This window comes from Notothenia coriiceps, unplaced genomic scaffold, assembly GCF_000735185.1.
Source record: "Notothenia coriiceps isolate Sejong01 unplaced genomic scaffold, NC01 NC01_scaffold00037244, whole genome shotgun sequence".
Classification (NCBI taxonomy): Eukaryota; Metazoa; Chordata; class Actinopteri; order Perciformes; family Nototheniidae; genus Notothenia; species Notothenia coriiceps.
Window position 1 is genome coordinate 15968204 of NW_011369945.1, and position 27389 is coordinate 15995592.

The window sequence follows — 27389 nt, forward strand, 5'->3', positions numbered from 1 at the left end:
TATAAAGGATTAAGGAGACAGTCTCACGTATTAATTGAGTTTAAGGTTGATAAGAAGTTGACAGAAAGAATATTTTAGACCCACATTAAAAGAATCAAAACGGTAAAAGGATAGTCAATACTATTGTAACGCAAGTGTATTCAGTAGTAGTCTAGCCACTTACCACCTTGTATTGAAGTTATAGATGTGGGGTACAGTAAAATTTCGTCTAATAGATGTATGAAAATAAATCTCATCATTTTCCATCCCTATGCCAGTTAAGACGGTTAATGCAAGTTTCTGATACGTGTCATGAGCTTTCAACTTATACGGTACTTGGTTTGGTGTAGAAAGAGGATCACAGTTTGGGTTCAAATTGTCTGTGACACAGAATTGTGTAACATTGTGACATAATATTGTTGTATGAAATGGGTTTTGACTCTGCACACTGTTTACATGCAGAAAAACCTTCATAACACACAAGGGGACGGGTAATAACCGGAAAAGCATGACATGTGACCTTTAAAGTCTTCTTTCAGCACTTCTGACTGTTGTTTCACAACATCATTTGTTCCAATATGCAGTACCACTACCACATTCTTCACATTCGGATGTTCCGTCCCAATATGCAGGATCTTCTCAGCCAAGTCAGAGTCCATATCCTTGGGAAAACAGAGTACTTTGGTGTTGTTCTTACTACACAGACTTTTTACATCTCTTACAGCAGAGTCACCCACAATCAGAGTTTCAGGCCCAGTCGTTAGCTTTCCTTCTAGCCTTTTACTTTTGGAGTAGCTCCAAAGGGCGAATTAGACTGTGGGGGGCTGTCACAATCTAGGTAATTAATGGGCAACTGATACAGGATTTTAATCATTCTAGTGCCCAAGTTATTGCACAAAAAAACAGTTTTTAGTTGATTAATGCAATTTTTAAACATTTATAAATATAAAATCAATTTTCTCATTTGATTTGTTTAAGTCGTACCACGTTGAACAATGGATAAAATCATTATTCCAACGTTTGGGGGCCATGCTTTACAGTGATTTTAGAACAGCTTAGGGGTTGTGCCGGTGTGAGCTTCATGCATTAGCATATCCACTTAAATAACACACATATATGGAAACTTATAATGCTATTATAAAATTACAATATCATTTTGTATGCATAACCATTTGTATTAAGTCACCAATGGGCTTCCACAGATTTCACTTGTCAGTTGATAAACTGTTATTATAAAATATGTCTTATTGCCGCTTTAACGATGGCTGGGTGGGTGTATTAAAGTTCCAGATTTTTTATTTTTTTATTGCTGATACTTAGAAACACTCCTCTGCAGTACGACCTATGAGTACGACTCACCCTCTGATGGTATGACTTTTGGGTTGCAGTCCAAATAACGCTTAGAAAAGTGTGCCAGCACCCTCTCCCTCTCCTGAGTCTCCCCCATCAGGGCAAACTGCCGGAGGAAAGTCCTGCACACACAAACACAACATCAGTCAGGTTCCTTAGTTTCTATGTGAATACCTCTGCAAAGAGTGATCATCACTTTTATGTAATTAAATGTAATAAGTTGCCAGAGATAGAAGGTACCTTAGTATATTTACTCATGTTTTGTATTTACTTTAAACGTATTTACTACATGTAAGAGGGAAATATAGCGTGTTCAACTTTATTATATTTATCATACAGCTGTCCTTGCTTTTTGTTATTTACAACTGATAAAACATGATCAGTCTTAGAATAGAAACTACCTACTAAGATAAAACTAAGGGAATGAACTCCACCTCAACCTCCTTCAACATTAACATTTAAAATAAATGTACCTTTGTTTTCTAATAGGAAAAAAACTGATTTAAAACACATGATAGTGGAATTAGCCCAGGGATAACAGTTATTTTCTACTTCAATGTGTTAAACTGCCTTAAAATAAAGTGGAGTAGAAAAAATAGAAGCAGCATGATTAGCATAACAAATATCTGAGTAAATAAAATAAAATGACTACAGTATAAACCTCTGTTACACAATACACACTGTCTTCTGGCTGTAGGAACTGTACACACTGTCATTTTACTCTGAATGCAACACCAAAGCTGCCCTTTAGAGAGCAGCGCTTTACAGTGGAGAGCATTTACTACATGCAAACAAAAAACACTGAAGACTTTTAATTCAAATGAGATCAAATCAAAGCCATAATCATCAACATCTTTTCATAGGGAGATAACACACATCAAGACCACCATCATAGTCTAAAATAATCATTAAATCATTGGAATATCTTATTTTGGAGGGAGTGCAATAACATTTCAATGGCTGGTTATTTGCCAGACAATAATTTAAGATTTAACAAACAGTTTTATGAAAAACAGACTGGCACTGACTTAATACATAACATTTATTGATATGTAATGTAATTATAAGTGTTTTTAAATATCCAGTAATGTGTTCTCACCGCAATGCCTGGTCAATAGCGAGGCCCGCAAAGTCGAAGAAGCTCAGATACTCTTCTGCAACCATTCGGCTGAAGTCATTACTGTAGACAGACAGACAAGAGATAATATTACATACTTAGTAGAAAATATAACAAAATAAAGACAACAAAAACCAAATGCAGTGTCTATAAAAGCACAAAGTGTCAATGAATCATCCAAATTCTTTCTAATCTTTCTAAGCTCAGTGAATGGCCTCAGTTTGTGTTGTCGGTCAGTCAGCCGGAGATGCAGACCGGACAGAAACAATAGGAGGAGATTCCCAGGGTGCATCTGTCAGTGAGGAAAACCCTTTAATCCAACATGTTTTCTCATCAGTGAGCAAACAGCTGACAGACTGACGGGCTGATCGAGCGGAGCATCGCTGCAGGAATGCAGATGCAGTGAAACACAAATCTTTATCGGCAGAATGTAGAGTGGCATACAGTCAGAATGTATAGGAATGTGCAACAGTATTCAATCATTAAATAAACATAGAATGCAGCAGAAAGAAGCCTACAGTTTCAGAGTACCAGAGTTAGCATTTAGGATAAGAAGAGTGCCATTAGCTTCAGCTGATTCAAAATGCTGCAGCACGCGTATTGACCAAAGGGACCATATTACTCCTGTCTTGGCTGCTTTGTACTGTCTCCCTATACAACACAGGATATCAATTAAATTATTCTTCTCCTCACCTACAAAGCCTTTAATGGGCAGGCACCATCCTATCTTAAAGAGCTCATTATACCCTACTGTCCCACTAGGGCATTGCGTTCCAATAATGCAGGGGATTGGTTGTTCCTAGAGTCTCTAAGTAAAGTACAATGGGAGCCAGAGCCTTTTGCTATCAAGATCCTCTTTAGTGGAATCAGCTTCCAGTTTGTGTTGGGGCGGCAGACACCCTATCCGTTTTTAAAAGTGCAAAACAATATTATTACATAATGCAGGATAGCAAAAAAAAAGGGGTCGTACGCAACAAAACAAGCACACATATCAGACAAGGAAGCTATAAGATAAGCTTCTCCAATCGATGGGACGCTCAAGCGTTGACATACCCTATCATGAAAAACACCTGATTGGTCCGTGGTTATCTGATTGTGGCAGAGCCCTGTTCATAAACTTTCCGTCCAAACCATCCACAAAGAAATTCTGAAAACGTTTGATTCAGGAAATAGGCTATGCCACTGCTGAATCCTGTTTAATTCTAGAACTACTTCTTCCAGTTTGATAGCTTGGTTTAAGTTTTGTGAGCCAGCCGTGTCAAGATGGACAGACTAAATTGTATAAAGTTAGGATTTTCTTTATACTTTATTCAAATACATGGCATGAAATGGCCAATGATGTGTGAATGTTAGCTTCCGCAAGTGGCACATTGCTCTGTATTAACGACTTGTAAATGTTGTTAATGGGGTCGTAAGACAGAATAAAACGCTATTTAAAAGCAGTCGATTAACCATTTACATAAGCATTCATGATACAACCCAATAAGATCATAAAGTAGCTCACTTCTTGCTGAGGTGCCGCGCCACATCGGACTTCCTGAAGCCGTCCAAGTTGAAGAGACGTTTGGCCAGGCGCCTGGCGGCTGCCACGTCAGCACGGTGGCTGCCATTGGTGAGGGTCTCACTGCTGCCCAGACCCAGCCGCTCACTGAGGTCCTGGTCCAGCTCCGAATCTGTCGCCAGACGGGCCTTGTCCCTGCTGAGAAGACAGCAGGTGGGGGTTGAGAGGGTGAGCACAGGGCAGAAGTAGTGACACAAATAAATTGGACAAAACAGGATATTATGGAAAGAAAGGGAAATTAAGAAATGTTTTGGTCGAGGAGTGGAAAGAAGAAAAAATGATATTTGTCTAAATAATTGAAAAGGAAAGACAGAAGGGCATTAAAAGAGGACAAAAGAATGATGGTGATACAATAATAAAACTAATAACTGCGGTATATAAATAGTGTAATATTACTAAAATCTGATCTGTGCAGCACCGTGAGTTTCCAGCACTTCAAGAAAAGAATAGTGGAGACGAAAAGTGCAAAGCCGATCAAGAGAAAGTAGATTGTACAAAAATAAACATCTAATAAGTACAACTGTATTTTAAAATATAAGATGAATGGTGAGCGGATAGAGGAATATAAAAGAGGATTCAAAGACATACAGTATGGAGGGAGAGATGTGAGGTAATATATACAGAGTAGTAAACAAAGCCTATACTGTACATTCATTAAATGTAAGCAAATCATTTGATATTCAAACACTAGCTTTGGCATGATTATACACTTCACACATCTCTTTTGCTGGCTTGTTATCGCTTCCCAATTAACCCCCTTCAAAGGGCAACACATCCTACGTCTGAATTATCCTGTGATAATAATAAAGTAAGCATGTTATGTCACACTGAGCTGAAATAGAACTACTTTTCTGGCTTCTGGATAACAGAAACAAGGCCTCTGAGTTCAGTTACTTAAAAATCGACATGATGCTGACTTTCATTGATGCTATCAAGAGCAGTGTGACAATTCTTGTCATGGCTCTTGGGCCGACAGAAAGAAAGTGACAGTTCAACAGCTGAGAGTTGTATTCCAAAGAGCAAAGAACACTTCCTGAACAAGTGAGTCTCTCATTTGGATGTCTCAGCGTGAGGAACAAGCCAACAAAACCCACAGTCCCAGGGCTTTGCTTCGCACACTTCCTCACACTGTGAATGAGTCAGACAAAATCACACCAGAGCAAACAGTAATTAATAACACAGGGCAACTAGGGAAGAAAGCTCGAAGGGTTCAATGGTCAACTTTGGTTTCACAAAGAACACAGAAGAACAAGAACTACATTTACAGCCAATGTAAAGCTGTACTTAGGCACTGTAGAGCTTTGAGCTAAATGCTTAGCATAGCATGTATAATGTTTACAATGCTATCATTGTAGTTTAATGTGTTTGCATGCTGCTAATTAACACAAGCTACAGCTAAGGCTGATGTGACACTTAAAGTGTTGCACTAGTGACTAAATACAAATGTGAAAATGATAATGGAGCAAGATAAAAAGTCAGGTGATCATCAAAATAAATCTACAATTTATTTCAAAAGAGACATGTGTGTGATCTGCGGACATGTGTCTTCTTTAATACAGCATGATGTTTGCTTTTGTAAATGATAGACCCATTCAGAGTGAAATAAATAATAAAGCAGGGTATGCTTTGGGGCAAGGCTACCTTGTGATGACAGGTCTCAATCCCAGTGTTGTTTGGTTTGGGTGTTGTTCCAAGCATTTGGACTACATATGTTGTAAATGTATTATCTTTTCAATTTACACACGGCATGTATTGTACGTCCGTCCGTCCTGGGAGAGGGGTCCCTCCTCTGTTGCTCTCCCTGAGGTTTCTCCCATGTTCCCCTTTAAACTGTGGGGTTTTCTCTGGAAGTTTTTCGACAAGTGGGAGCCTAAAATTTTGTCATTATCTAGTATTAGGGGTATTTGTCTTACAAACGTTAACATCGATAACATTACAGACGAATAAGGAGATCAGACTATTCATACCTGGTATCAGAACAACTAACGGTAACAATTACCAAAACAGGTGGACCCCAAAAAACCTTGATCTCCCGATTAAACTCTCTCAACCTCGGATTCCATGTTTAATTACTATTTTTTATGGAAAAAAAACATTGGGTTTACCAATATAATTGAAAGTACTTTTTGTCAAACTGGAAATAAAATGTCTCTTTTGTAGTTTATAGTTTAGTTAGTTAGTTAGTTAGGTTAGTAGTTTACAAATAAGATTATCGGGTTAATAGTGTTTTACAAAGTGTAAACTAAGTTCACCTAAGTGGTCAAAACATTGGCTTTATAAGTCCATTCTGTTATGCCGTGGAGACAAGGGGAATTGGAGGTTGTAGNGCTGTTTGGGGGCCCTAGTCTTTACAGTTTTTGAACTACAATGGGGGAATTCCGAAGCCTTTAAGACAGGGGTGCCCAACCTTTTTTGAACCAAGAGCTACTTTTAAAGTTGCCAGCCTGCCGAGATCTACCAGTCCAAATAGAGGGGGGGGGGGGAAGCTGCAAGGAAAAATTATGCCATTTAAAAACATTAAACGGCCGTCAGCGAATCGAGCCGGCCCTTGGCGACCGGCCCTTGGCAACCGGCCGTTCTGTGATTCTCCAGATGGCTAGTCCACGGAGGGTGGAAAATACATACCGGAAGTAAACAAAGACGTGCAACGGGACGTTGTTCCCACGGGAAACAAAACTATTAAATGATTCAATCGCATCTCTTAAAATTCACAACTTATTATGAATTAATCATTCATAAACTCAAAATGATGTATTCACATGTTTCACTCTGTTACATATGCACGCAACGAACAGAAGAGCGTAGGGCAGAATCAGGAGGGAATTCCGTCTGGTAGCGTTTGTGCACTGTTTTGAAATGCCGCTCCTAAATGACCCTTCTTTGATAAAGCCACGATCGCATTGCAGATGAGACAGATGGACTTTGAATTGGAATAGATACAAAAATAATCATCCTCCCACTCGGAGTGAAAATTATATATTTTGGGCTTTTTTGCTTCTGCCATGATTGCGGACTTGTGTGTGTGCGTACTGTCCCTCCTGTTGACACGGACAACGTCAGCAAACTAGTGCCCACTGCCCACCAGCCACGCCCCGATACATGGGGTCACGCCAATCACAAAGCTCTGATGCGTTCATGTGCATTGTTCTGGCACAGGAAGATTATGTTATAGGAAATTAACGATAAAACTGAATATTGTTGTTCTATTTTTAGACACATCTCTCGATCGACTGGGAATCTCCCCGCGGTCGACCGGTCGATCGCGATCGACTGGTTGGGCACCCCGACTGGACTACATTATAACTGTAAAGGTTGTGGGCCACTCAATATACAATTTGTAATCCAAGTACGCTACTTATAAATTATAAAGAAAATGTACAACAGTCTACTGTAGAATTATTGCATTCAAAACTTGAAGAACAAAAGTCTTAGCATTAAAATACCTAGCCTACCTCAAGCAAAATAAGTCAGTATGCAAAAATGAACAATTTCAGAATGATATGGCATTGCAGTTATTGATGCATTATCGTGCATGCTTACACCACTTTAATTAGAAGTAGACCAGAAGTATAATATTAGAAGTATAATCATATTATGTTTTAATGACCAAACGTCACGCTATAATACTGCTTAAAGTCGATCTAAAAGATGGGTGAGTCCTCAGCACTACGTAACGGAGAGACTTAAAACGGATGTGATAACCACCTTCGGAAAAAACGACACACTATTTCAGTATGATTATGAGGAAGTGCGCTGATGCTCTCCAAGTCTAAAATCAAAAGTTGAAATATCTTTAAAGTTCCTCATCAGGACGTTTAAAGACATCATCTCCTCCTGCGGCCCCTCACTCGATCCTCAGCCCGGACAGAGGGCTCGTCAGTGGCCAGAAGGAGAGATGAAGACCCCGCAGATGATCCGAGATTCCCCGGTGCCTCTTCTGCTGCTGCTGACAGGAGTCTGCATCAACGGGTACAAGCCTGTCATCATCGTGCATGGCCTGTTCGATGGGCCGAAAGAGTTCCAAACGATGTTTCGTTACATAAACAAGGTAGGGGTTTCCAAAAGCTAAATGTGAAAAGTGTTTAATTTAGGGAGAGACTTCTGAAAGACAGAAAAAGCTCAGACCTTCAAAAAACAAAACAAAAGAGCAGAACATAGAAACCAATACCCTAGGAAATGTTTATATGTAAAGGATATATTAATGTATTAAAATAGTGAGGCATTAACTTGTAAGCCTCTATTTGCAGCTTGTAAAAGTGCTTTTAACTACTTTGTAATTAACAAAATAATACATCATCATGAGATGGTTATTTTGTGTATCAAAAGTCTGAATCTGCATAAATTGGTGACAAAATTCACTATTCATTATTAAATAACATCAAGTGCATCTTCAAAGTATACCATTTATTTAACAAAACTATTTATAAAACATGATATTTGTTCCATCAGTGAGGCACCAGCAGTTGAATTATTTGAATGGACCGGTCAAACATCCAACTCAACCCAAAATAATTTATTAAACTTATTTCAGGCTTAATATCTACAGTATAGCGATGCAGATTATTCTAAAGGCAGTCAGATTTCAAGAAGAGTGAAAATCAGCAAGCCGTTTTAATGTTAGGATTTCTTGCTCTCTGTCATATCTTATTTCTCCAGATCAGTTTTGTTTTAGAAGAATTAGAATATAATTGGGATGGATGAAACCCTCTTTTAATGGTCACACATGCAGAGCACACAGCACACACAGTGAAAGGTGTTCTCTGCATTTAACCCATCCTAGTACCAGGAGTCTAGTATAAGAGCAGTGGGCAGCTATTGTACAGCGCCCGGGGAGCAATGGGAGTGAGGGGGGAAGGGGGGTGTCCGATGCCTTGCTCAAGGGCACCACGGCAGGGCAGGAGGTGAACTGGGACCTCCCCAAGTAGCAGTCCACACTCCATATTTTTTAGGTCTGGTCGGGGACTTGAACCGGCGAACCCTACAGCTCCCAGTCCAAGCCCCTAGTGACTGAGCCACTGCCTGACATGACCCCACCTGACTGAATCGAATAATAACATAAACAGAAATCAGACTGGTAGTTTGCTGACTGTTGATTTATTCTGTGTTAACCAGGGTTTTGTAACTTCCTTTAAATGATTGTACTCCTAGGTGCATCCAGGCACTGAGGTGAAGGTGATTGACTTGTATGACAACCTGTCCAGTCTGAAGCCCATGTGGATGCAGGTGCAAGGTTTCAGTAAAGACTTCGACGACATCATGCAAAAGGCTCCTGATGGCGTCCATCTTCTGTGCTTCTCACAAGGTCCTAACACTGCATCAAACAACATACACTATTTAGCCATATAGGAAAATGTCTCTTAAGCATCTACATCTGACAAAAGTCTACTTTTCATCTGTAATGCTACCCTAAGAACTAGCAATGTGTTTCAAAGCTGTTTATTTTGTATCTTAACTAGGTTTATTTTAAGACAAATGTACATCAGCAGGATTTGGGGTCTTGACTTTAGTATTGGACTGCTTCAGTGTAAAGAGAGTCATCAGTCAGTCTGACAGAGACCAAGATAATGTGGAACAACTTTGGGTGTTATAATCTGTGCAAGGACAATCTCACAGAGCAAAAGAGAACAGAGTGTCAATTCAACCAAATATCCATCATGAGTATATGTAAGAATATTAAGTTAACAAAGTTGCAAAAAACAATGCCGCTAGAAGGTTATTGATTGCATGACCTTGATGATCTGATTTGCCTTTGACAAGGTCACACACACACACACACACACACACACACACACACACACACACACACACACATACGCATATAGCAGAACAGTATACATATGTGGGCAAACGTTCATGAACAAAGACTAAACAGAGACACACAGCTGTGCAATGCAATGCAATATTTAACCCATATGTTCAAAAGAAACCTGACCTGCACAAACACACATGAAGTTGAGGAACAACATCATGTCAACTCTTACTTCCTTATTTCGGGCATACCGAAATAAGCACCTTTTTTCTACTGAAGTAGCTCATAGTTTAGCTTTTAAGAAAACCTTTAACCAACTATTATTGATGGATGTCATTACGTTTAGTAGAGAACTATGCTCCAGAGAGGTTATATTCTATAGACTTTGGTCCACTTTCCAGCAGTTCAAAGTGTTTACGTACCCTGCAAAATATCTCAAACATACAGTATAGGCAAACAATCTATTTTATTCCGATGATGACTTTGAAAATTATTTGACTTTCCTCTAATGCCACCAATAGGTTTTAGTTAAATGTCTTAACAAGAAACAAACCGTCAATCATTATGTATATGAGTTTCCAATGATATATAAACCAATACCTTGCAAAAAATACTATCATTCCCCTCAGCATCAGCTTTGTTTGTGTTTATTGCTAGTTAGCAAATGTTCGCATGCTGATGCTTGATGTGAAAACATTTAGATTAAAATTATTAAATTACATAAAACACACAATAAAACCACAAATACGGGTAAGAAGGTATTATTGTTTATGTTGAAAACAATGTGACTCTGTTGGGCTGTGATCGACTGGATGGTCTTGATCCAGGATCCGCAGGTACTCGGGATACTACGATAGTGAACATGGTCAACATTGTACTCATTTTAAAGTGTTAGCATGCTTTGGTTAGCATTAGTTCAAATGTAAAAATAAGCAAACACTTACATTTTCTGTATGTTTTCTCCTCAAAGAGCAGGTTTCATATAGTTAAATGGTCTGCTGTGATCCAAAAGCCCTAATGGAGGAGATAGTAAGATGGATGGATAACATACATATATGGTTTTAGGCCTACATTAATATACATTTCTTCTAAGTACAGCCTCACAACCACTAGCCATTAAGGATAGTAGAACAAAATATCCAGTTTTGCTAGAACCTGATGAAACACCTGCAGTGGAAGGCACCAACTTAGTAATCAGTCATAACGTTCCAACCCTTATGAGAGATGCATTTTAGAGAAATTAAAAGAATAACTGCATCAAATCTTATACTCTAAACTTGTTTGTCAGCATTGGCTTGATGTTGTGTCCTCTCCTTTTCTTTTAAAGGTGGTTTAATTTGTCGAGCACTCCTCTCCATGGCTCCAGGTCACAAAGTGCACACCTTCATTTCACTGTCGTCCCCACAGGCCGGGCAGTATGGAAGTAAGGGAGCTTCATTTTGAGTTTTAATCCTGTCTGTATAACCCTTGTCCTCAAGGTAATAATGACATTTTAGGACTATTAGTTAATTCACTAGAACTTGTAACAGTAATGATTGGTCTTAGATCCTAAAGCAGGGGTTTTCAAAGTGGGAGGAGCAGATTCTCAGTGAATGGAAAACACTATGCCACCAGTTATTTGTTAAAGAGACGGTTCATTTACAGTTTGGGTGATTTCTACTTTGCCAAAACAGAAACAAATAACTGCCTAAGGATAGACCTTTTCTATCTAATCGGATGTTATATTTAACAACAATATTAGGCTATTTTGGCTCAATTGTTGACAGTTATAGTTCAAATAATGATTTTTGATCCAATGGACATGCATTTATTGAGTGAAACTAAGAAAGTAAAGGGGTCAGGGAGCACCTTTTTCCAAGCTCTGTCTAAAGGGAGGCCCAAAGTCTCAGAAACCCCTGTTCTTAATTTCCAAACACTTCTTTACTCCACAGACACAGACTACCTGAAGCGGGTATTTCCTGACTTCGTGAAGAAGACTGTGTTTCGTATTTGCTACAACAGAGTGGGACAGAAAGTGTCTATCTGCGACTACTGGAACGGTGAGCATGATGATTTGAAAAGCAGAACAATTTAAGCTTAACTGAGGAGAACCAGCACCTAGTATTATATTCCCTGTTGAAAAGACAATACATATATCTATGAATAATTTCTCCACAGACCCTCACCATAGGTCCCGCTACCTGCAGAGCAACAGCTTTCTGGCGTTGCTCAACGGGGACAGACGTCACGGCAAAATTAAAGGTAGTGAAATGAATTAATAAAATTAACTGTATACTTTTGCACGTGCAGTAAAAATTTACAGACATGCATTTCTACATTTGACCTTCTCAGCATGGAGGGAAAACTTCCTGCGCATCAAGAAGCTTGTGCTGATTGGAGGCCCAGACGATGGCGTCATCACACCATGGCAGTCAAGGTTTCATCAAATTTACAATTTGTTCTTCAGTTTATTCTCCTTAATTTTTGAATGTTTGGGAAAAATACAAATAATTATTTAGATTAGTTGAATATATTAGCATTCTTAACATAATGTCCTGGTATATATTTTCTCTAACAATGACAACATGCTAAAATACAAACATACTAAAAGATGGTTATTGGGTTGTTTACATTAATAAAAAAATCAGCAAAACACAGGAAGAAAACATGAATAAAAAATGAACAAAAACAATAAAATCTTTGCTATAGCATTAAATGCTATAAATAAAACTTTATTTAAAATCTGAAAAAGGCTAACTGATATCTGAAAAAACCCCAACCATTAATTATGTGTTTGCTTTTTCCTGCATTTTGCAAATTAAATAAAATGTTTTTTATGGCATTAAAGTCTTTATAACAATTACAACTTGAATACACACATGCATGCCAATATGAACGTTGTTTTTTTAATGGAGACCTGATATTGCAATTGTCCTTTTAATTATTTTATCATGCCAATTTTTTAGGGGAATGCTAGCTTTAAAATGAATACACTTTTTTATTTTTGAAAACGTGTGCCTGTGAGTGCCACATTTTCCCCAAAATCTCCTGTGGTAGAAACACCCTTTGCTTAGAAACATATTGAGGTGCCAAACAATGAAATGGTTTCTAACAGAGTCAAAAGGTGTGTTGGGTGAAATGTTGGTCAAAAATGCAGCATCGGTTTCTAGAAGTCTTCACCTGGAATGACTGTTACCTTTTTTTCCACACAGCCACTTCGGATTCTATGACAGCAACGAAACCATTGTAGAAATGAGGAACCAGGAGGTAAGTTACAAAGTGATGTATGCATACACCATTGTATCACTTCTATACTGACTGAAAGCACCACTTCATTTTTACCCTCTGGGCCCTCTGCATTATTGTAGAGATCTCTCTCTTCCTTTTTCGTAATAATAACCCTCCCCTCTCTTCCTCTCTCCTTTTGAAAGTTTTACAGAAAAGATACATTTGGGTTGAAGACGCTAAACGCTCGTGGCGACGTGTCGATGTGCATTCACTCTGGAGTGAAACACATTCAGTGGCACTCAAACTACACCGTGTTCAGGAGCTGCATAGAGAAGTGGCTCACTTGAAAACATAGTGAGACATGTTAATGCAAGCTATTATTTAACAAAAATAGAGTATATAATCTAAACTGTATTTCATGTATATGATTTTCATAAAAGACTAAACCAAAATAAAATCATTTTAAAGCTTCAATTCTTATTTCCTTTATGGCTGTGGGAAAAGAGACAATGGTTCTATATTTTAATGTTGTAGGTTCCAATAATGTATTTTAATAATGAGGTCAATTAACCAATGTTTAAATATTAAGATTGCAGTTATAGTTCACTTCTTTACCAGGTACATATTTCGATTAAATATACCAAATTCTGAGGACTTTCTCCTAGAAATAGTCCAGGGTACATTTGTCTAATTAACCTTTTTTATTAGGTTTTCCATTAAAACTTAAACCAAAAGGATACATCGAAATTCAATTTGTTTTGATCATGCTCAAATGGTCTTTCATGCAGGTAAAAGTCAGTCTGAAGCAGGCCATGCATCGTGGCAATTTATGAGCCATGAGCGATCAATCTCTGACCTCTGGTGGAAGTTTCTGGTACAGAGTGAATTCACACAGTGGTGAACACTCATTTGACCTCAACTCTTTGGGGTTAAACTTTGAGGAATAATATCGAGTCTCAACCCACAGAGTGCAGCTTAGTGATATATTTCTGTCTTATGTGACTTGGTGTTAACTGATACTTTAAGTAGATCTGAAATGTTGTATCTGTATTAAATAAAGAAGTGTTTGAGCACCAATCTCTTAAGTGTTATTTGTATGTTTGTTTTTTCAAACTTCTGCCCAAGCTATATAACTTTACATTGTATTGTGTTCCAGGCGTCATTTGCGCTGGTGACGGGTCCCACATCTACAGGAGAATCCAGTACATTATTGTCTTATCAAACTATTAACATTTGTATCCATTTATGACATTGTCAGAGTGTCTTATTCATCTCTTTTATAATGCTCTGGTGTTTTGTTATTATTACTTTGGACAGCAGTCTTTTGTGAGGATGCTAAAGTACAATAATAAAAAAAGGCCTTTAGATACAAATAATTGTACAGTACCATTAAGAATAGCCTCAAAATCCATTTGCACAATAAAAGTGAAGAGATAGTCACCATAAAAACTAATATTCTGTCCCTGGTTTAATTTGAACCCTTTAAGATGGATCTTTAATTATCCTGTTTTATTGAAAATTATGTTACCTTGTCAAGCACATTTTAGGCTACATAATACTCAATTGGCCTCTGACTGCAGAGTATAGGTTAGATGTTGACTCTTTAGCCCTTCACACATGATTAGATAAAAGTAGGGCAGGGGCTGTGATCAAACGCATTGATTTTAATTAATGAACTGATTGATGGGGTTTAGTTATGGATTGTGTGTTGGCCTAAAAAAAAAATGTAAAGCTTACACATATATATAGATTACAATACAAATCTAGGATTATTATACGTTGTTTTGAAATAGTTAAAATGTTAGTTGTTGTACTTCAAGAAGAAGAAGAAGAAGAAGAAGATGGACCTTTATTGATCGTATATGTTTTTATTTACATTATTGTTTGGCACAGGAGGTGGGAGAAGCACTCAGAGTACCAGTACAAGTACCAGAGTGAAGTAAAAGTCCTGCAATCAAAAATATAACTCAAGTAAAAGTAGAAACGTATTAACATCAACCTACTGTATAGCCTACTTAAAAGTACAAACAATAAAAGTACTCATTATGCAGATTGGCACATTTCAGCACTCGAGCTGGTTCCTCCAAAATTACCTACCCCACCTTTAAGGTGCAGCTAAGTACTTTGCACAGGCTAGCTTGTGGATGTTACACTTTAGTGAAATTAAAGTGTTATTTAAGTACATTTCAAATCATTAAACAGAATCTACAAGGTACCTGGTACTAAATACATGTAGTGGAGTAAAAAGTTCACACATTTACCTTTGAATTGTAGTGGGGGTAGAAGTACAAAGTATCAACACATTGAAATACTTAAGTAAAGTACAAGTTCCTCAAAATTGCAATTAAGTACAGTACTTCAGTAAATCTACACCACTGGAGGAAGGACAACATGGCTCCACTCTCCCCTCCTGTTTGCACACCTCCCCAAACAGGTATGAGCTGTGACGTCAGCAAGGTGACACCCACCGCCTCTCTTCCGTTGCTGCTCCGGTGTGCTGCGACCATAGACTGTATAGCGACGCGCCTCAGACCAGCTCCAGCAGAGATTTGTATGTAAGAAACTTTACTTAACTCTCACATGTGTTTTGTGTGTGACTTGGCATCGTTTTGAGGCGAACATGAACATTTCTTCCTCGCGTATCGGACTTTAAACTTCTCTCAGCTCGTGAAAAACCCGGGTCCAGGGGTGAAAGCTAACGTAAGATTTTCAAACATACATATTGTGCCTGGCTTAATGTTTGTTTGTGACGTAAAAAGTGAACTCAACAGCGTCCAATGATTATTATATTCAGGAAACACTCACTGCTCAGCTTTCACACCGTGGCGTTGCTTTCGCATTGAACGGCTGCACTTCAGTCGCTTAAAATAGAATCGGATACATGATAGTTGAACTGTTTTCCACTGGATGATGAAGCGTTTACCCCTGGGAACTTGTCTCGTGCTGTTGTATTTAGTCAGTCAAAGGTCGAGTATGGTGGCTATATGTATCCCATTTATGGGTTAAGTTCACGGTTTCCTTAAGCAAACACATACATCATATTTAAGGGTTGTGTTCACGGTTTCCCCCATTCTAACACATAATCATGTTAAGTTCACGCGACATAATTGTTTTATTTAGTCCTAATTCAATGGTTCTAAAATGATAGTCTGTATGTTTTCTGGGTTTAAAATGATTAATGGAAGTCTAATTTCTGACTTGTGAGCGGGGGAAAGGTTCATGGAGAGACTGACTGTTGAAGAGAGAGTTCCATTCATCGACTGGATTTACTGTCAGCGTGGCTCAAGGTCGACGTGTCCCGCCCTGTGGGCAGCTACAGTAAACACCAGCAGATGAGCTGCAATAAAGTGAACAAAACCCCATACAGGGAAGAGATACAACTCAAACAAAAGCAAAAGGCAGACACAATATCTCAAACAGTGTGGATTATACGGCTCTATCAAACTTTATATGACCTGTTTCTATGGAAACAGAGCTGGAAAATTAATCATTTTCCATAAAAGTCATTGCCAGCTGTTAGGCTAACATTAGGAAAAATAAGAAAATAATCTTTCTCTCCTATAATCTCCTAAGAGGTCACAAGATCAGTCTGTGGTTCTTCTTTCTGACTGTAATAACTCGCTCACCCTTTTTCTGGTTTCCTCTGATATAATGAACATAATTGAAAACAATAAACAACAGGTCACACTGAGAAATTGCTTTGGTCTATATCACAAAAAATTTGTGTGTAATTTAAAGAATGAAAACTTTTCCCCTCGTTTCTAAAAAGTGGTTTTTGCCTTTTCAGATTGTTTAATTTGAGTAATTTAGGAGTCCTAAAGAGGTTAAATATGCAGTATTCTTCTAATCTCATTGTGGGAAAACTGTATAGTGTACACAGCTAAGCAGATGGCTCTGTGAGGTGCTCATAATTTAGGTTAGGAATCACTTCTTTTGAATGCATCCCGTTTTTTTTCTGCTTTTGATTTATAGAGAATTTCTAACATCTATCGGGACAACAGTGTCCACGATGTCCTCCAGAGGTAAACATGAATTTTGCCGAATGTGTGGCGGAGCTCTCAAGGGAAACCAAAGGCGTTGGCTGTTTGGGGGATTGAATAAGAAGGCCGGCCCGCCTCAGACCCCGACAGAGTCTCTGAGGGGAGGCAGTGTGTCCCGGTCCTCGCAGAGCAGCCCCTGGGGTGAGTGGAGAATAAGAAAATAAAGCAAACTACCCTGCATTGAAGTCACTCATTATACCATTATCAATTCACATGCAGATGTCATCTAGCTAGTGACAACTTGGGAAAGTAATACAATGTACCCAAATAATAAATGTTCTCTTCAATAGTGGAAATAAAATGTTGCCTTAAACTGTAGAAAAACTAAATTTTTCTCTTCACAGGCAGCATGTCATCTCTGGGTTCCTCCATGTCTCTCTCCAAGTCCCAGTTATCCCTGAACTCCCCGTCCAAAGGGATGGATCTGCTCTCCGTGCTGACCCACATTCTGGGGCAGTGTGTACCACGCGGCCACGGGCAGGAGGAGTTTGTGTGTGGCAAATGCATGTGCGTCCTGGAGCGGGTGTTCAAATTCGACACGGTGATATCCAGGGTGAGGGTGCTTTCGTCCGAGAGGCTCCAGAAGCTGATGCAGGAGAGGGACAAGATCAGACAGTGGGTGCGCCAATTATACTACCATAGAAACCCACGGGACCTCCAGAGCCAGGGCAGCACCAGCGAGGAGGACGGGGATGGGGAGAAGGAGGGCTACAGGGAGATGCTCAAAGAGAATATGGCACTCTCGGAGTACGAGTGCTGGTCCGAGAAGTGGGACACATGCCCGTATTTTATAAGAACAGGTAAAAGATGCAGAAAGGGCAAAGGGTGTGAAGGCTGTGATTCTTTACGGGTGTCCGACTCGGATTATGAGTCTGTTTGTGGGGTTCCTCGCCATCTGCCTTTCCAACCCTTCTCCCCGCTGGCGTTGTCACGGGACAAATCTCAGAGCATGCCCCTCCACTGGCAGAGGATGTCAACCCGCAGCTCCAGCCCCTCTTCCCTGGCAGGGTCCACTCTGTCCTTACAGGCGTCTTCTCGCACAGCGTCCATTCAGTCTCTGGACTCTCTTGATTGCAACGATCCATTTGACTCACCGGGAGTTCAGTCGAATAACTTTGTGCTGAAAGAGCTGAGAAGTATCGGGGGGAAGCCGGTCAGTTCTCCATCGGGGAGTAAGATCCCCGTTCTGGGCAGGAAGTACTTGGGTAAAGCTGGAGAGATGGCGTCACCCTCAGTGAACAAGGTGCTGATCTTTGGGAGTGTGGAGAACGGAGGGGAGGACATGGATGCAGAGGACGGGGATATCCTATCAGAGCTGAGGGAAGAGTTCATGCCTCTTCATGGAAAGGTGAGTGTTTTTCATTACTGTCTAAGCATGCCTTAGACTTAAAATGTACAATAAACAGTGTCTGAAAATAAAGGTGCACCTATACACTGAGTTTGAGGGGCAAAATATTTAGAAATGTTAATAGATATATTATAAAAATATACCAAGTGAAGTGCATTTTTAAGTCCCAAATCTAGAACATGATACAGATAATCAAGTCTCTTTTTTTTCCATCCATGTTTAAAACGTTTCCAATGTTATCTTTGAGAATTATCCGTATACTGATGCATTTCATTTACAAAGCCTATTCAAATCTAGATAAAAGCCAAATATTGAGAACCGTTTCCTGCTTGCTCTCAAACACACATATGATGACACACTTGAAATGGCAATATTATGCTTTTTACTCGTGTTAGCACAAGGTGGTGATTACTGTATGCAATGTAAGTTGGGCTTTTTTGAAATATAAACAGCAACTGAACTGGCACAATTATATATTTCTAAAGTGACTGCCAAATGACCCGATTTTCCAAACGGCAGGGACAAAAGATGCGTCCCAAATATTGGTTTTAAAATCCTCCGCAACTTTTTTTTTATAATAAAGAACTCTAACCAGATGCTGTGCCTGCATTAAATATTGACACAGTGTGCATCAATAGATTCTTCCGGGAGCAAGTGAGGTCAGTCCAGCAGTCCAACAAGACTCAAATAACACTTGTTTTTTTACTTAATAATACCATGACCCATGTTTACCATGAAACCATTTGTGATTCCAGAGCACCTCTGGGAGGGTTCACCACGCTGCCAAACACCTGCGAGGCCAGCTGGACCAAGCGCTGTCCCACATCAGGACCCTGGAGGCCGAGCTGAAACATGGGAGGAGCAAACCAACTGAAGTTAATGGGGCGGAGGACTGGGCACCTGTGAGCATTCCCTTTGTTCTCCCACAGTCCTTATTTGAGATGAGCATGTCTAGAGAGAAGTTTCAGTCGTTAATTTGGAAAGTGTGTTTATTCCCTCTCTTGTCAACCAGTTAGCTTAGCTTAAAGACTGCAAACAGCAAGTCTGATTCTGTAAAGATAACAAAATATACCTACCTGCACATGTAATGCTTACTTAATAAGGCACACTATTTTAAGTCTATCGGATAATAGGGGTGTAACGGTTCACAAACATTCGGTTCGGTACGTGCCTCGGTTTTTAGGTCACGGTTCGGTACGTTTTCGGTACAGCAGAAAAAATTATCACAAAACATAACAATAATGTGAATAATGTATTCACTCAAATAAATACAAAATATAATAAAATAAACAAGGTGCAGCATTTCGATGAACTGAAATAATCTGTATTTGAACTTTGCTGTACTAGATAGACCCTCCAGAAAAACGCGATTCTGCGATCGCAGAATTTACCGCACAATCAGCAAAATGGCGCAGATTTTTAAAAGGCCGCATATTTTTCCACAAAGTTGAGGGAAAAAAAAGTTAACTCGTCTNCCTTTAAACTGTGGGGTTTTCTCTGGAAGTTTTTCCTTGTACGATGTGAGGGTCTAAGGACAGAGGGTGCCGTATTGTCATACTGATATTCGGTACAAACTGTGAAGTCCACTGAGACAAATGTAACATTTGTGATATTGGGCTATATAAATAAACATTGATTGATTGATTGATTGATTGATTGATTGATTGATTGATTGATTGATGTTTTCTTCTTAAATAAGGTCAAACTGTTTTCATGAAAGTTAATAGTAACATTTGGTTACAAAAAAAGGTATTTTTATCATTAATTTGTACTTAGCTCAACTCTCTCACATAGCCTCTAGTTCCAAAAAACCAAGGTGACAAACCAAACAAATGGCCAACATCACAATGACTAGGTCCAATACTATATCAAGACTAGAGGAATAAGCAACATTACCATAGCTACAAATTTGCAAACATTTTTATGGGAGATGATCTATACTGTTTTAAAATCGAGGTGAACAGCTTGCAAATAGAGACTACACAGCTCCTGACACCCAGGCACAATTTCATAATCAAATCCTCTGACATACGTGCGAAGACATGCGAGACAGGTTCCTGGGTGGGGACCTACCTGTGGAAAGACCGCCTAATCGACAAATACCTCTCCTCTCCGACTGCAGCTGAACCCTTACAGCAGAAGACAGACGGCGTCCTCATTGCTGTGCCCTGAACACCACCTCTTCTCTGACTGCTAGCCCGGACAACCCCTCCTCGCCGCCTCCCGGCCTTGTAACCTGAACGCATCACTGTGGCAGAGGAGCACCTGTAGTCTCTCCCGTGGGGTCTGCAGACTTTAACATTCCTCTGCTTGGTTTCCACTCAAAAAAGGGACTTCATGTTTTCCTCCACTTTCTCACTCCCTCTTTGTTTGCTGTCATTTGATCCTCACGGCAGGATTCCTTCCTCTCCAAAGTAAAACTTCTTTTTGTCCTGCAATGCCTCTCCTTCTCTGTCTTTTTCCCTCTGAGTCTGTTTGCTGTTGTTCCCACTTTTCACTCCTCCCTCTCTTTCTCCCTCCCTGTTCCACTGTGTAAACTCTCACTGTCCCCTGCTGACCTTGGATTCTAAGCATGGCATGAAACTTGGCTTGTCTGTTGCCTAAAAATCCCCCTCCCTTTTCTTTTCTACCCTCCATTCATTCCTCTCTCTCGCTCTCTGCATCTCCGATTACACACAATCAGTAAATCCATCCTCTGTGTGTTGTACAGATTCTGGTTCACCTTGTTTCTGGTGTGAGCTTTGAGCACACCTAGTAGGAAACAAAGATATATGATGTGCCAGGTATGAAGTGATATATCCACTGGGTGTGTGCCTTAAACTGTTTCCTACTGTACAACAATAACTGCCCAGGGGAGAGAGTTGGTGGCCTTTTGTTAACACATGAGTCCATTGTCTAATCTTTTTACAGCATACGCTTCATCAAGGCCTGAGGAGTGTGTGCACCATCATAAGATTAGGCCAGCAATGGAGTTTAGGCTCAGCCACCTGTTTTTATTGTCTCATTTAGAACCAAGAGGTCCTGAGAGAATTCTTGCTTTAACGGTATCCCCCGCTTAATTCTGTCCACTGGATGGCTCTGCACAATGAGCCTCTGTCTAATGGTGCAGACTATCTGAAAAGGGAGATGTGAGGAAAGGAGGAGGAGGGGGAGGACGGGAGGGGAGTGAAATTCCAACTTTTATCAAAGTATGGACTCCAGAAATATTTGTCTCGCTCCTGGATTCCACAGCTCCAGGGCTGCCAGAGTCAGGCTTGTTATAAAAGCACGATAAGATTGGTGGTAAAACAAATATTTATCTGCGCTAGTCCGGTGTGATTCTGTTCTCATATAAATAGTTCTATCAGGAAGTTGGGAGAACATTTACAAGTTTATATCCCTAGTCCAGGGGTCGGCAACCCAAGCCCTCTGCTCTGGCTCCCTTGAGCTTAGACATAAATAAGAAGGAAACAAAATACAAATATTTGTAGGACTATTTATATTTTGTTGCACAGTTGAAAATGTTTCGTATCTTGTATTTTGAGGTGATAATGTGACACGATATAAGCTATCAAATATGCTTTGCGGCTCCAGACAAAACAAATTGTTGGAAAAGGGGGCAAAATGGCTCTTTTGGTCAAAAAGGTTGCAGACCCCTGCCCTAGTCACTCAATGGCAAGAAAAGAGGGAGCAAAATGAACATGCTAAACCACGGGTGGCCAGACTATGGACTGTAATCCAACTGTAGCCCATTTGTAAATGGCCTGCAGTGAAATAACTAGAATAAGGCTTCAGCGTATTTCTAATACATCTGTATACGTTGCAAAAAAGTATACATTCATAATATATCTGCCTGAAAACTTATGAACACATTTTAGATTCAGACATCTTTATTCCTCACAAAATTAGCATTTAATTTACACAAAATATTCTAATATTTGAATATATATTATTCAGTTTATTCCTACTGATGCAATTTAAGAAAAAACAATACAGAAATTGATTGGTTTTGTCCTGTTTTTTTGTGTAGCATAAATCAACTACATCACACTTTGTTTTGAGACTGTGTTGTAAAATGACAAGATAAGCCCCTGAATATTTTAAGTAGATGATTCAACCATATATTAGATATTGTGATTATTTAATTCATTTAAATATATACCATTTTAGACTGAAGGATATAGATATACTTTTTGAAACATGTTTGTATACTAATAAAAAACGAATAATGCCAAACTATTTAGTAGTGTTGGGTGGTTATTTTAATAAAATACGATTTTCCTTTGCACTGGGGTTTCTGGTCTATAAACACTGAAAATTAGGCATTTACTTAGCAAATTGTTCTACTTATAGCTCAGAATCAAACACGTTTGGCCACACACACTGTTTTTAGCTTTCATACAGTATTTGTGCATTCATCTTTAGACTTATATCGACACAAACAAACAAGACATACCTTTGCTAATGCTGCTCAGTTACACGCCTTCATTTCATAACATTATGAAGAGCGCCATGATTCCTGCCCTTTAACGCCATCTAGTGGTGAAGGCAGTGAGGTGAGACCAGGTGCAGTGACTGCCTCTGCAGTGCTGTCACATTCAGTTAGGGTGACATTCTCCATCACACATAATATCCTTAGCATTTCACTTTCACACAATAGCCGACTGTTGTCCCTGATATTTTGCAGGAAGCCAGATGTTAGATGCTTAAAAAGAGCTCGAATATTATGTATGCAACGTGAAGACAAAGGATTCTAGACACAAGATTAAGTGTCATGAATGGCAGTGGGATGCTGTAGGGAAAAAAGTATTTGGGACTCTACAGTCAAGGTGAGTCCCTCACTGCTCACCATCTGCCTCTGTCACACACACACACACACACACACACACACACACACACACACACACACACACACACACACACACACACACACACACACAGAATCTAGCCATGTTTACTCTAAAGCTCCTCAGCTCCAAAATAGCACTGCAGCACTGCTCTGCACAAGGGGGACAACACAAGTTCATTCATCTGCATACTGACAACAGTCCAACTACTGGAACTGACATCAAATTGAGGCAGTAAAAACAGTGTTACAATCCCTAGCATCAACACCTGATTATGATGTGCATTCATGTTGCCAATCTCAGGAGCGTTCAAGGTGAACATTTACCTGGAATGAACTGGAATTTATCGATAATTTATAGGAATTACTGAAAATAAAATAGAAATATTGGGGTTATATGCCCAGGCTGTATTTACCATGTCATACTCAAAGCTCACCCTTTCATACAAAGTCATAAGGAGACATAATGCATTAATTTGTCGAAATGTGTGAAATACTACACAACGTGAGTTTGGTGCTTGCAAGTTAACAAATGTCAAAGCTAATGCTACTTTGCCGATGTAGGCTAGGTACACACTTAGGGTGTAAATTGAAGTATTCATATATAAAAAATATGTTTTACAATTAGGAATACATTGAAATAAAATAATTATAACTAATTAGCATGCTAATCAAGGCTACATCCCATGTGGTAACAGCTAACGCTAGCTAGCAAAGACTAGCAAAAGGTGTGGACTGTTTCACTTCAAACTGTGTAATGTTACTATGCTTTAGGCTCTGTCAATTTAAATATCCTGAAATATATAAAAACTATATATATATTCACTCTTGTTATATAATAAAAACGTACATGACACAGCATGAAGTCCTTTGGCTCAGACAGTGCAGTTGTTTGGGCTGCACATGTGACGCAGTGCACATGTGGTTGTAATTTAACTGTAAACCTATTCCTGCTTAATCTGATGCTGTTCTCTGCCTTTCATGGAAGAGAATGCTGCTGAATGCAGTCCTTTGTAACAATTACAAAGGTGCACTATTTAACATTCAATACGTTTTTTTTTTAGCTTAATTTAATAAACTGATAACTTGAGGGCTACATGTTTAAGAGATAATGGGTTTATTTGCTGTTGGTGTATGTTATTTATTTTATATGCATATAATAAATATAAGAACAAAACGCAAAGGGTTGTGCAGATAATCGACAGATGATGAAAACTATATAGCCATATCATTAAATATGTCTCTCTGGCCTTATTTCAGTGGAGTGAAGGAATAAACAGGAAACTGATAAATATATTGTAACGTTCACAGAGGGAGTCGGAAACCGGCTGCAAGTTATTAGGCTTTAATAACTCTTATTAGCATAGAGGAATACAGGTACAGGTACAGGTACAGGTACAGCTTGGGGTTTCCACATTACACAACTATAACTCCCACACACACACCTATATATACCAGTGTCTACGTCACAACCTCCCCGCCCTCCCCCGTCCGCTCCCCCAACCACAGGCCCGCACCTAGACCAGCATCCTGTGCAGCTCTGTGATTGGCCAAGAGACGGGGGATGCCTGAGTGACACCCTCAGCCTCCTATACAGGGTCGCTACACTATGCGATAACAAACTTGACCCATATTTACACTCTCTCAGATACTTAGTGAATCACTGAAGACTTGCCACTAAACAGAGCATGTAGGCATATACATTGGGGATGGTAGATCACCCAAATACAATTATGCGTTGAGCAAGATGTACTGGTGTGAAAAGCGCCTATTACTACACATAGGTCTCCAACAAACAGATATTTCCATTATCCATTTATCATTTAGTCTATAATCATTACTAAACCAAAAAAATTAACCAATCATGAAATAAAATAGTTGCCAGTAATTTTCCTGCCAATTAAGTAATCATTTTATCCCTTTAATATTGACTTGTTGTGAACTCACCTTGGTAATGAGAAAGAAGGGTTGCTGTACCAGCTGCTCCCCAGCTGTGAATACCCTCGTCCTTTGGGTGGCGTGTCGTCCGAACCGCTGCTCAGCCTCTCGCTGGACGGGGCTCTGGTGGCGTCCGAGTCCCCAGTCATGGTAAAGATTGAATCGGAGATACTGGGCCTCTCATCGTGTGCCAGTGGGGCGAAGCTGAGCTGGACGATCTGCCTGGTGCTCTGGCAGACCGGACCGTGGATGGCAGGGGTTAATGTGGGCAGGTCAAAGGTCAGGACGGTTTGGGTGCTCGAGGTAAGCAGCTCCTCGCTATCCAGGCTGTTGTACGAGGTGCCTTTGGCTCGGTGAGACTCCATGATGCTCTCAAAGTGGCGGCTGAAGGTGTCCTCTGCAGCACAGCGAGGGCCGGAGACCAAGATGGGGGATTTCAGGGCCGGGTGGTGGTTGTCAAAAAATGTTGCCATTGGTCTGGACAGAGAGGGAGGTTTTAGGAACGCTGCAACAACACAGCTGTGTTTATAAAGAAAAGATTAAATGTGCAAGGACACATCTAAAAAAAAGAGGAACTCCAACTTTTGAAGCAATAGTTTGAATGTTTTTTAAGTAGGATTGTATGAGGTACTTATCCATATACCTTGCTATCTTTACAATTGTTACTGCTTTACCTTGCTTCCAGACAGCACTTCCGACAGGAAACTGAAGCTGTTATCTATGCTTTGCCCAAAGCCACAAGACTGCATTGAAAAAACACACATTTTACCCAGAACACTGAGTTGCTGGTCTACCGCTTAATTGATTGGTTGTTTTGTTTGTGTAATTGATTCACTTTGGTGAACCTAAACCAACCAAAGTCACAAAATAACACACCAACTGCTAACAGATCAAGGCAGAAGTAAAACAGCAACTACTGCTCTCTTAAACTGCTATAGGTTTGGTTTGGTGGGCTTTTTTTATGTAAACAAAATAGGTTTTTCAGCTGCTTTGCTTCCTTGTTGATACTCCTATTTATTTGTCCATACTGTGTTCCAAACAGTAACTACTGCATGTAATACATTGACTACAGATAAGTACCTCCTTCAATCTCCACTTCAACACATCACAGAAAACTACCTACAGTACAGCATGTGTCTGTCTGTGTACTGTATTGTTAGACATATCTGTTTACAATCTACTTGAAACATAGGTTTTCAACCAGTGAGATCAAATTCAGATCAAAATACAGTTAAGGGGAAAATCCTGCTTCACTATAGTGTTTGTGAACATGTGTGTGTTTGCAGCTTTGTGTATGCCTGTGAGTGAGTTTCATGTTCACCTCTTCATAATGTGACCAAACACCTCTGGGTCCTCCTGAGCTGCATGCTGCTGCTTCCTGTTGTCTCCTTGCATCCTCACACTGGCCCAGCTCACCATTTCTTCCTCGTCTTCTTCTTCCTCCTCCTCCTCCTCCTCCTCCTCCTCTTCTTCCTCATCCTCCTCACCCTCTCCCCTTCTCTTCTCTGTGACCTCCCCATCTGTCCTACCATAAGTCAGACCCCCCAGTGGGCTGCTGCCTGTACCCGAGATGCCCTGGACGCTGCGGTTACTCCCAAACGCAGAGTCGGCGTCGTCCAGCTCCGCCAGCAGCACCTCGTCTATGTCCGTCTCTCGGTAGCAGCGAAGGGGAACTGCATCAAGGTCAGTTTCTGAGTACTTTAAGGTCCGGCGAATAATGCCAGTTTTGGGGGAAGTCCCGATGACAGCTGGAGGAGGGGTCACCAGCTCTACCTCAACTTGTTGTACATTGTGATTGGCAGAAAGCAGAGGGAGGGAGGAAGGGGGAGTTGGTGTGGGAGACTCGCTGGAGTTACCACTGGGAGGAGCTGTGGAGGCTTCCAGAGAATCTGCAGATGGATAGAGTTAAATATCAACCTCAATGCTTGAATGATAACTCCCTGTTTTAACTGCATGCGAAACATATTTAGATCTTATCATGATTAAAAATGAGAATGAAACCTCAATACTGTCTTTGGTAAAGACCAAAATCAAAAAGTATCCAAAGGTACTGAAAGATGGATGACTAAATGTCTCTTCGGATTCAGTATCTTTATTTGTTTTGGCATGGTGACAGCTGACTGGTTAAAACTCCTCTGCATTTCTTCGACATTTCAGCGGAGATATGAGTCACTTCACAAGCAGGATTTATTCAGCTCATTCAAGTGTTTTTACAATACCAGAAACCTTTCTGAAACAGACCTCTGAGAGTGTGCAGAAGGGAAATGCCAATGAA

General features: G+C 39.9%; 2 protein-coding genes across 2 annotated transcripts in view; one reads left to right on the forward strand and one right to left on the reverse strand.

Moving 5' to 3' along the window:
* The window catches only part of LOC104965354 (uncharacterized), a 34726-nt gene that overhangs the window by 3502 nt on the left and 3835 nt on the right, over positions 1-27389 (reverse strand). Inside the window, exons 3-7 of the mRNA XM_010794309.1 lie at positions 26436-27003; positions 25124-25591; positions 3951-4145; positions 2429-2509; positions 1339-1451 (exon numbers count right to left, since the gene is read on the reverse strand). Of these exons, the coding sequence (XP_010792611.1) occupies positions 1339-1451; positions 2429-2509; positions 3951-4145; positions 25124-25591; positions 26436-27003 (1425 nt within the window). The remainder of the gene's footprint in view (positions 1-1338; positions 1452-2428; positions 2510-3950; positions 4146-25123; positions 25592-26435; positions 27004-27389) is intronic.
* On the forward strand, positions 7692-14027 carry LOC104964847 (lysosomal thioesterase PPT2-like). The gene is made up of 8 exons (XM_010793732.1): positions 7692-8055; positions 9156-9309; positions 11084-11179; positions 11688-11795; positions 11914-11997; positions 12088-12172; positions 12948-13002; positions 13167-14027. The coding sequence occupies exons 1-8, from the start codon at positions 7903-7905 to the stop codon at positions 13308-13310; spliced, it is 879 nt and encodes a 292-aa protein (XP_010792034.1). The 5' UTR covers positions 7692-7902; the 3' UTR covers positions 13311-14027.

Excerpts from the sequence above, each read along its gene's own strand:
- LOC104964847 (XM_010793732.1), top strand. The coding sequence starts at position 7,903 with ATGAAGACCCCGCAGATGATCCGAGATTCCCCGGTGCCTCTTCTGCTG. Across the intron at positions 9,310-11,083 it reads TCTTCTGTGCTTCTCACAAG|GTGGTTTAATTTGTCGAGCA; the intron begins GTCCTAACACTG and ends TTTCTTTTAAAG. Across the intron at positions 11,796-11,913 it reads TATCTGCGACTACTGGAACG|ACCCTCACCATAGGTCCCGC; the intron begins GTGAGCATGATG and ends ATTTCTCCACAG.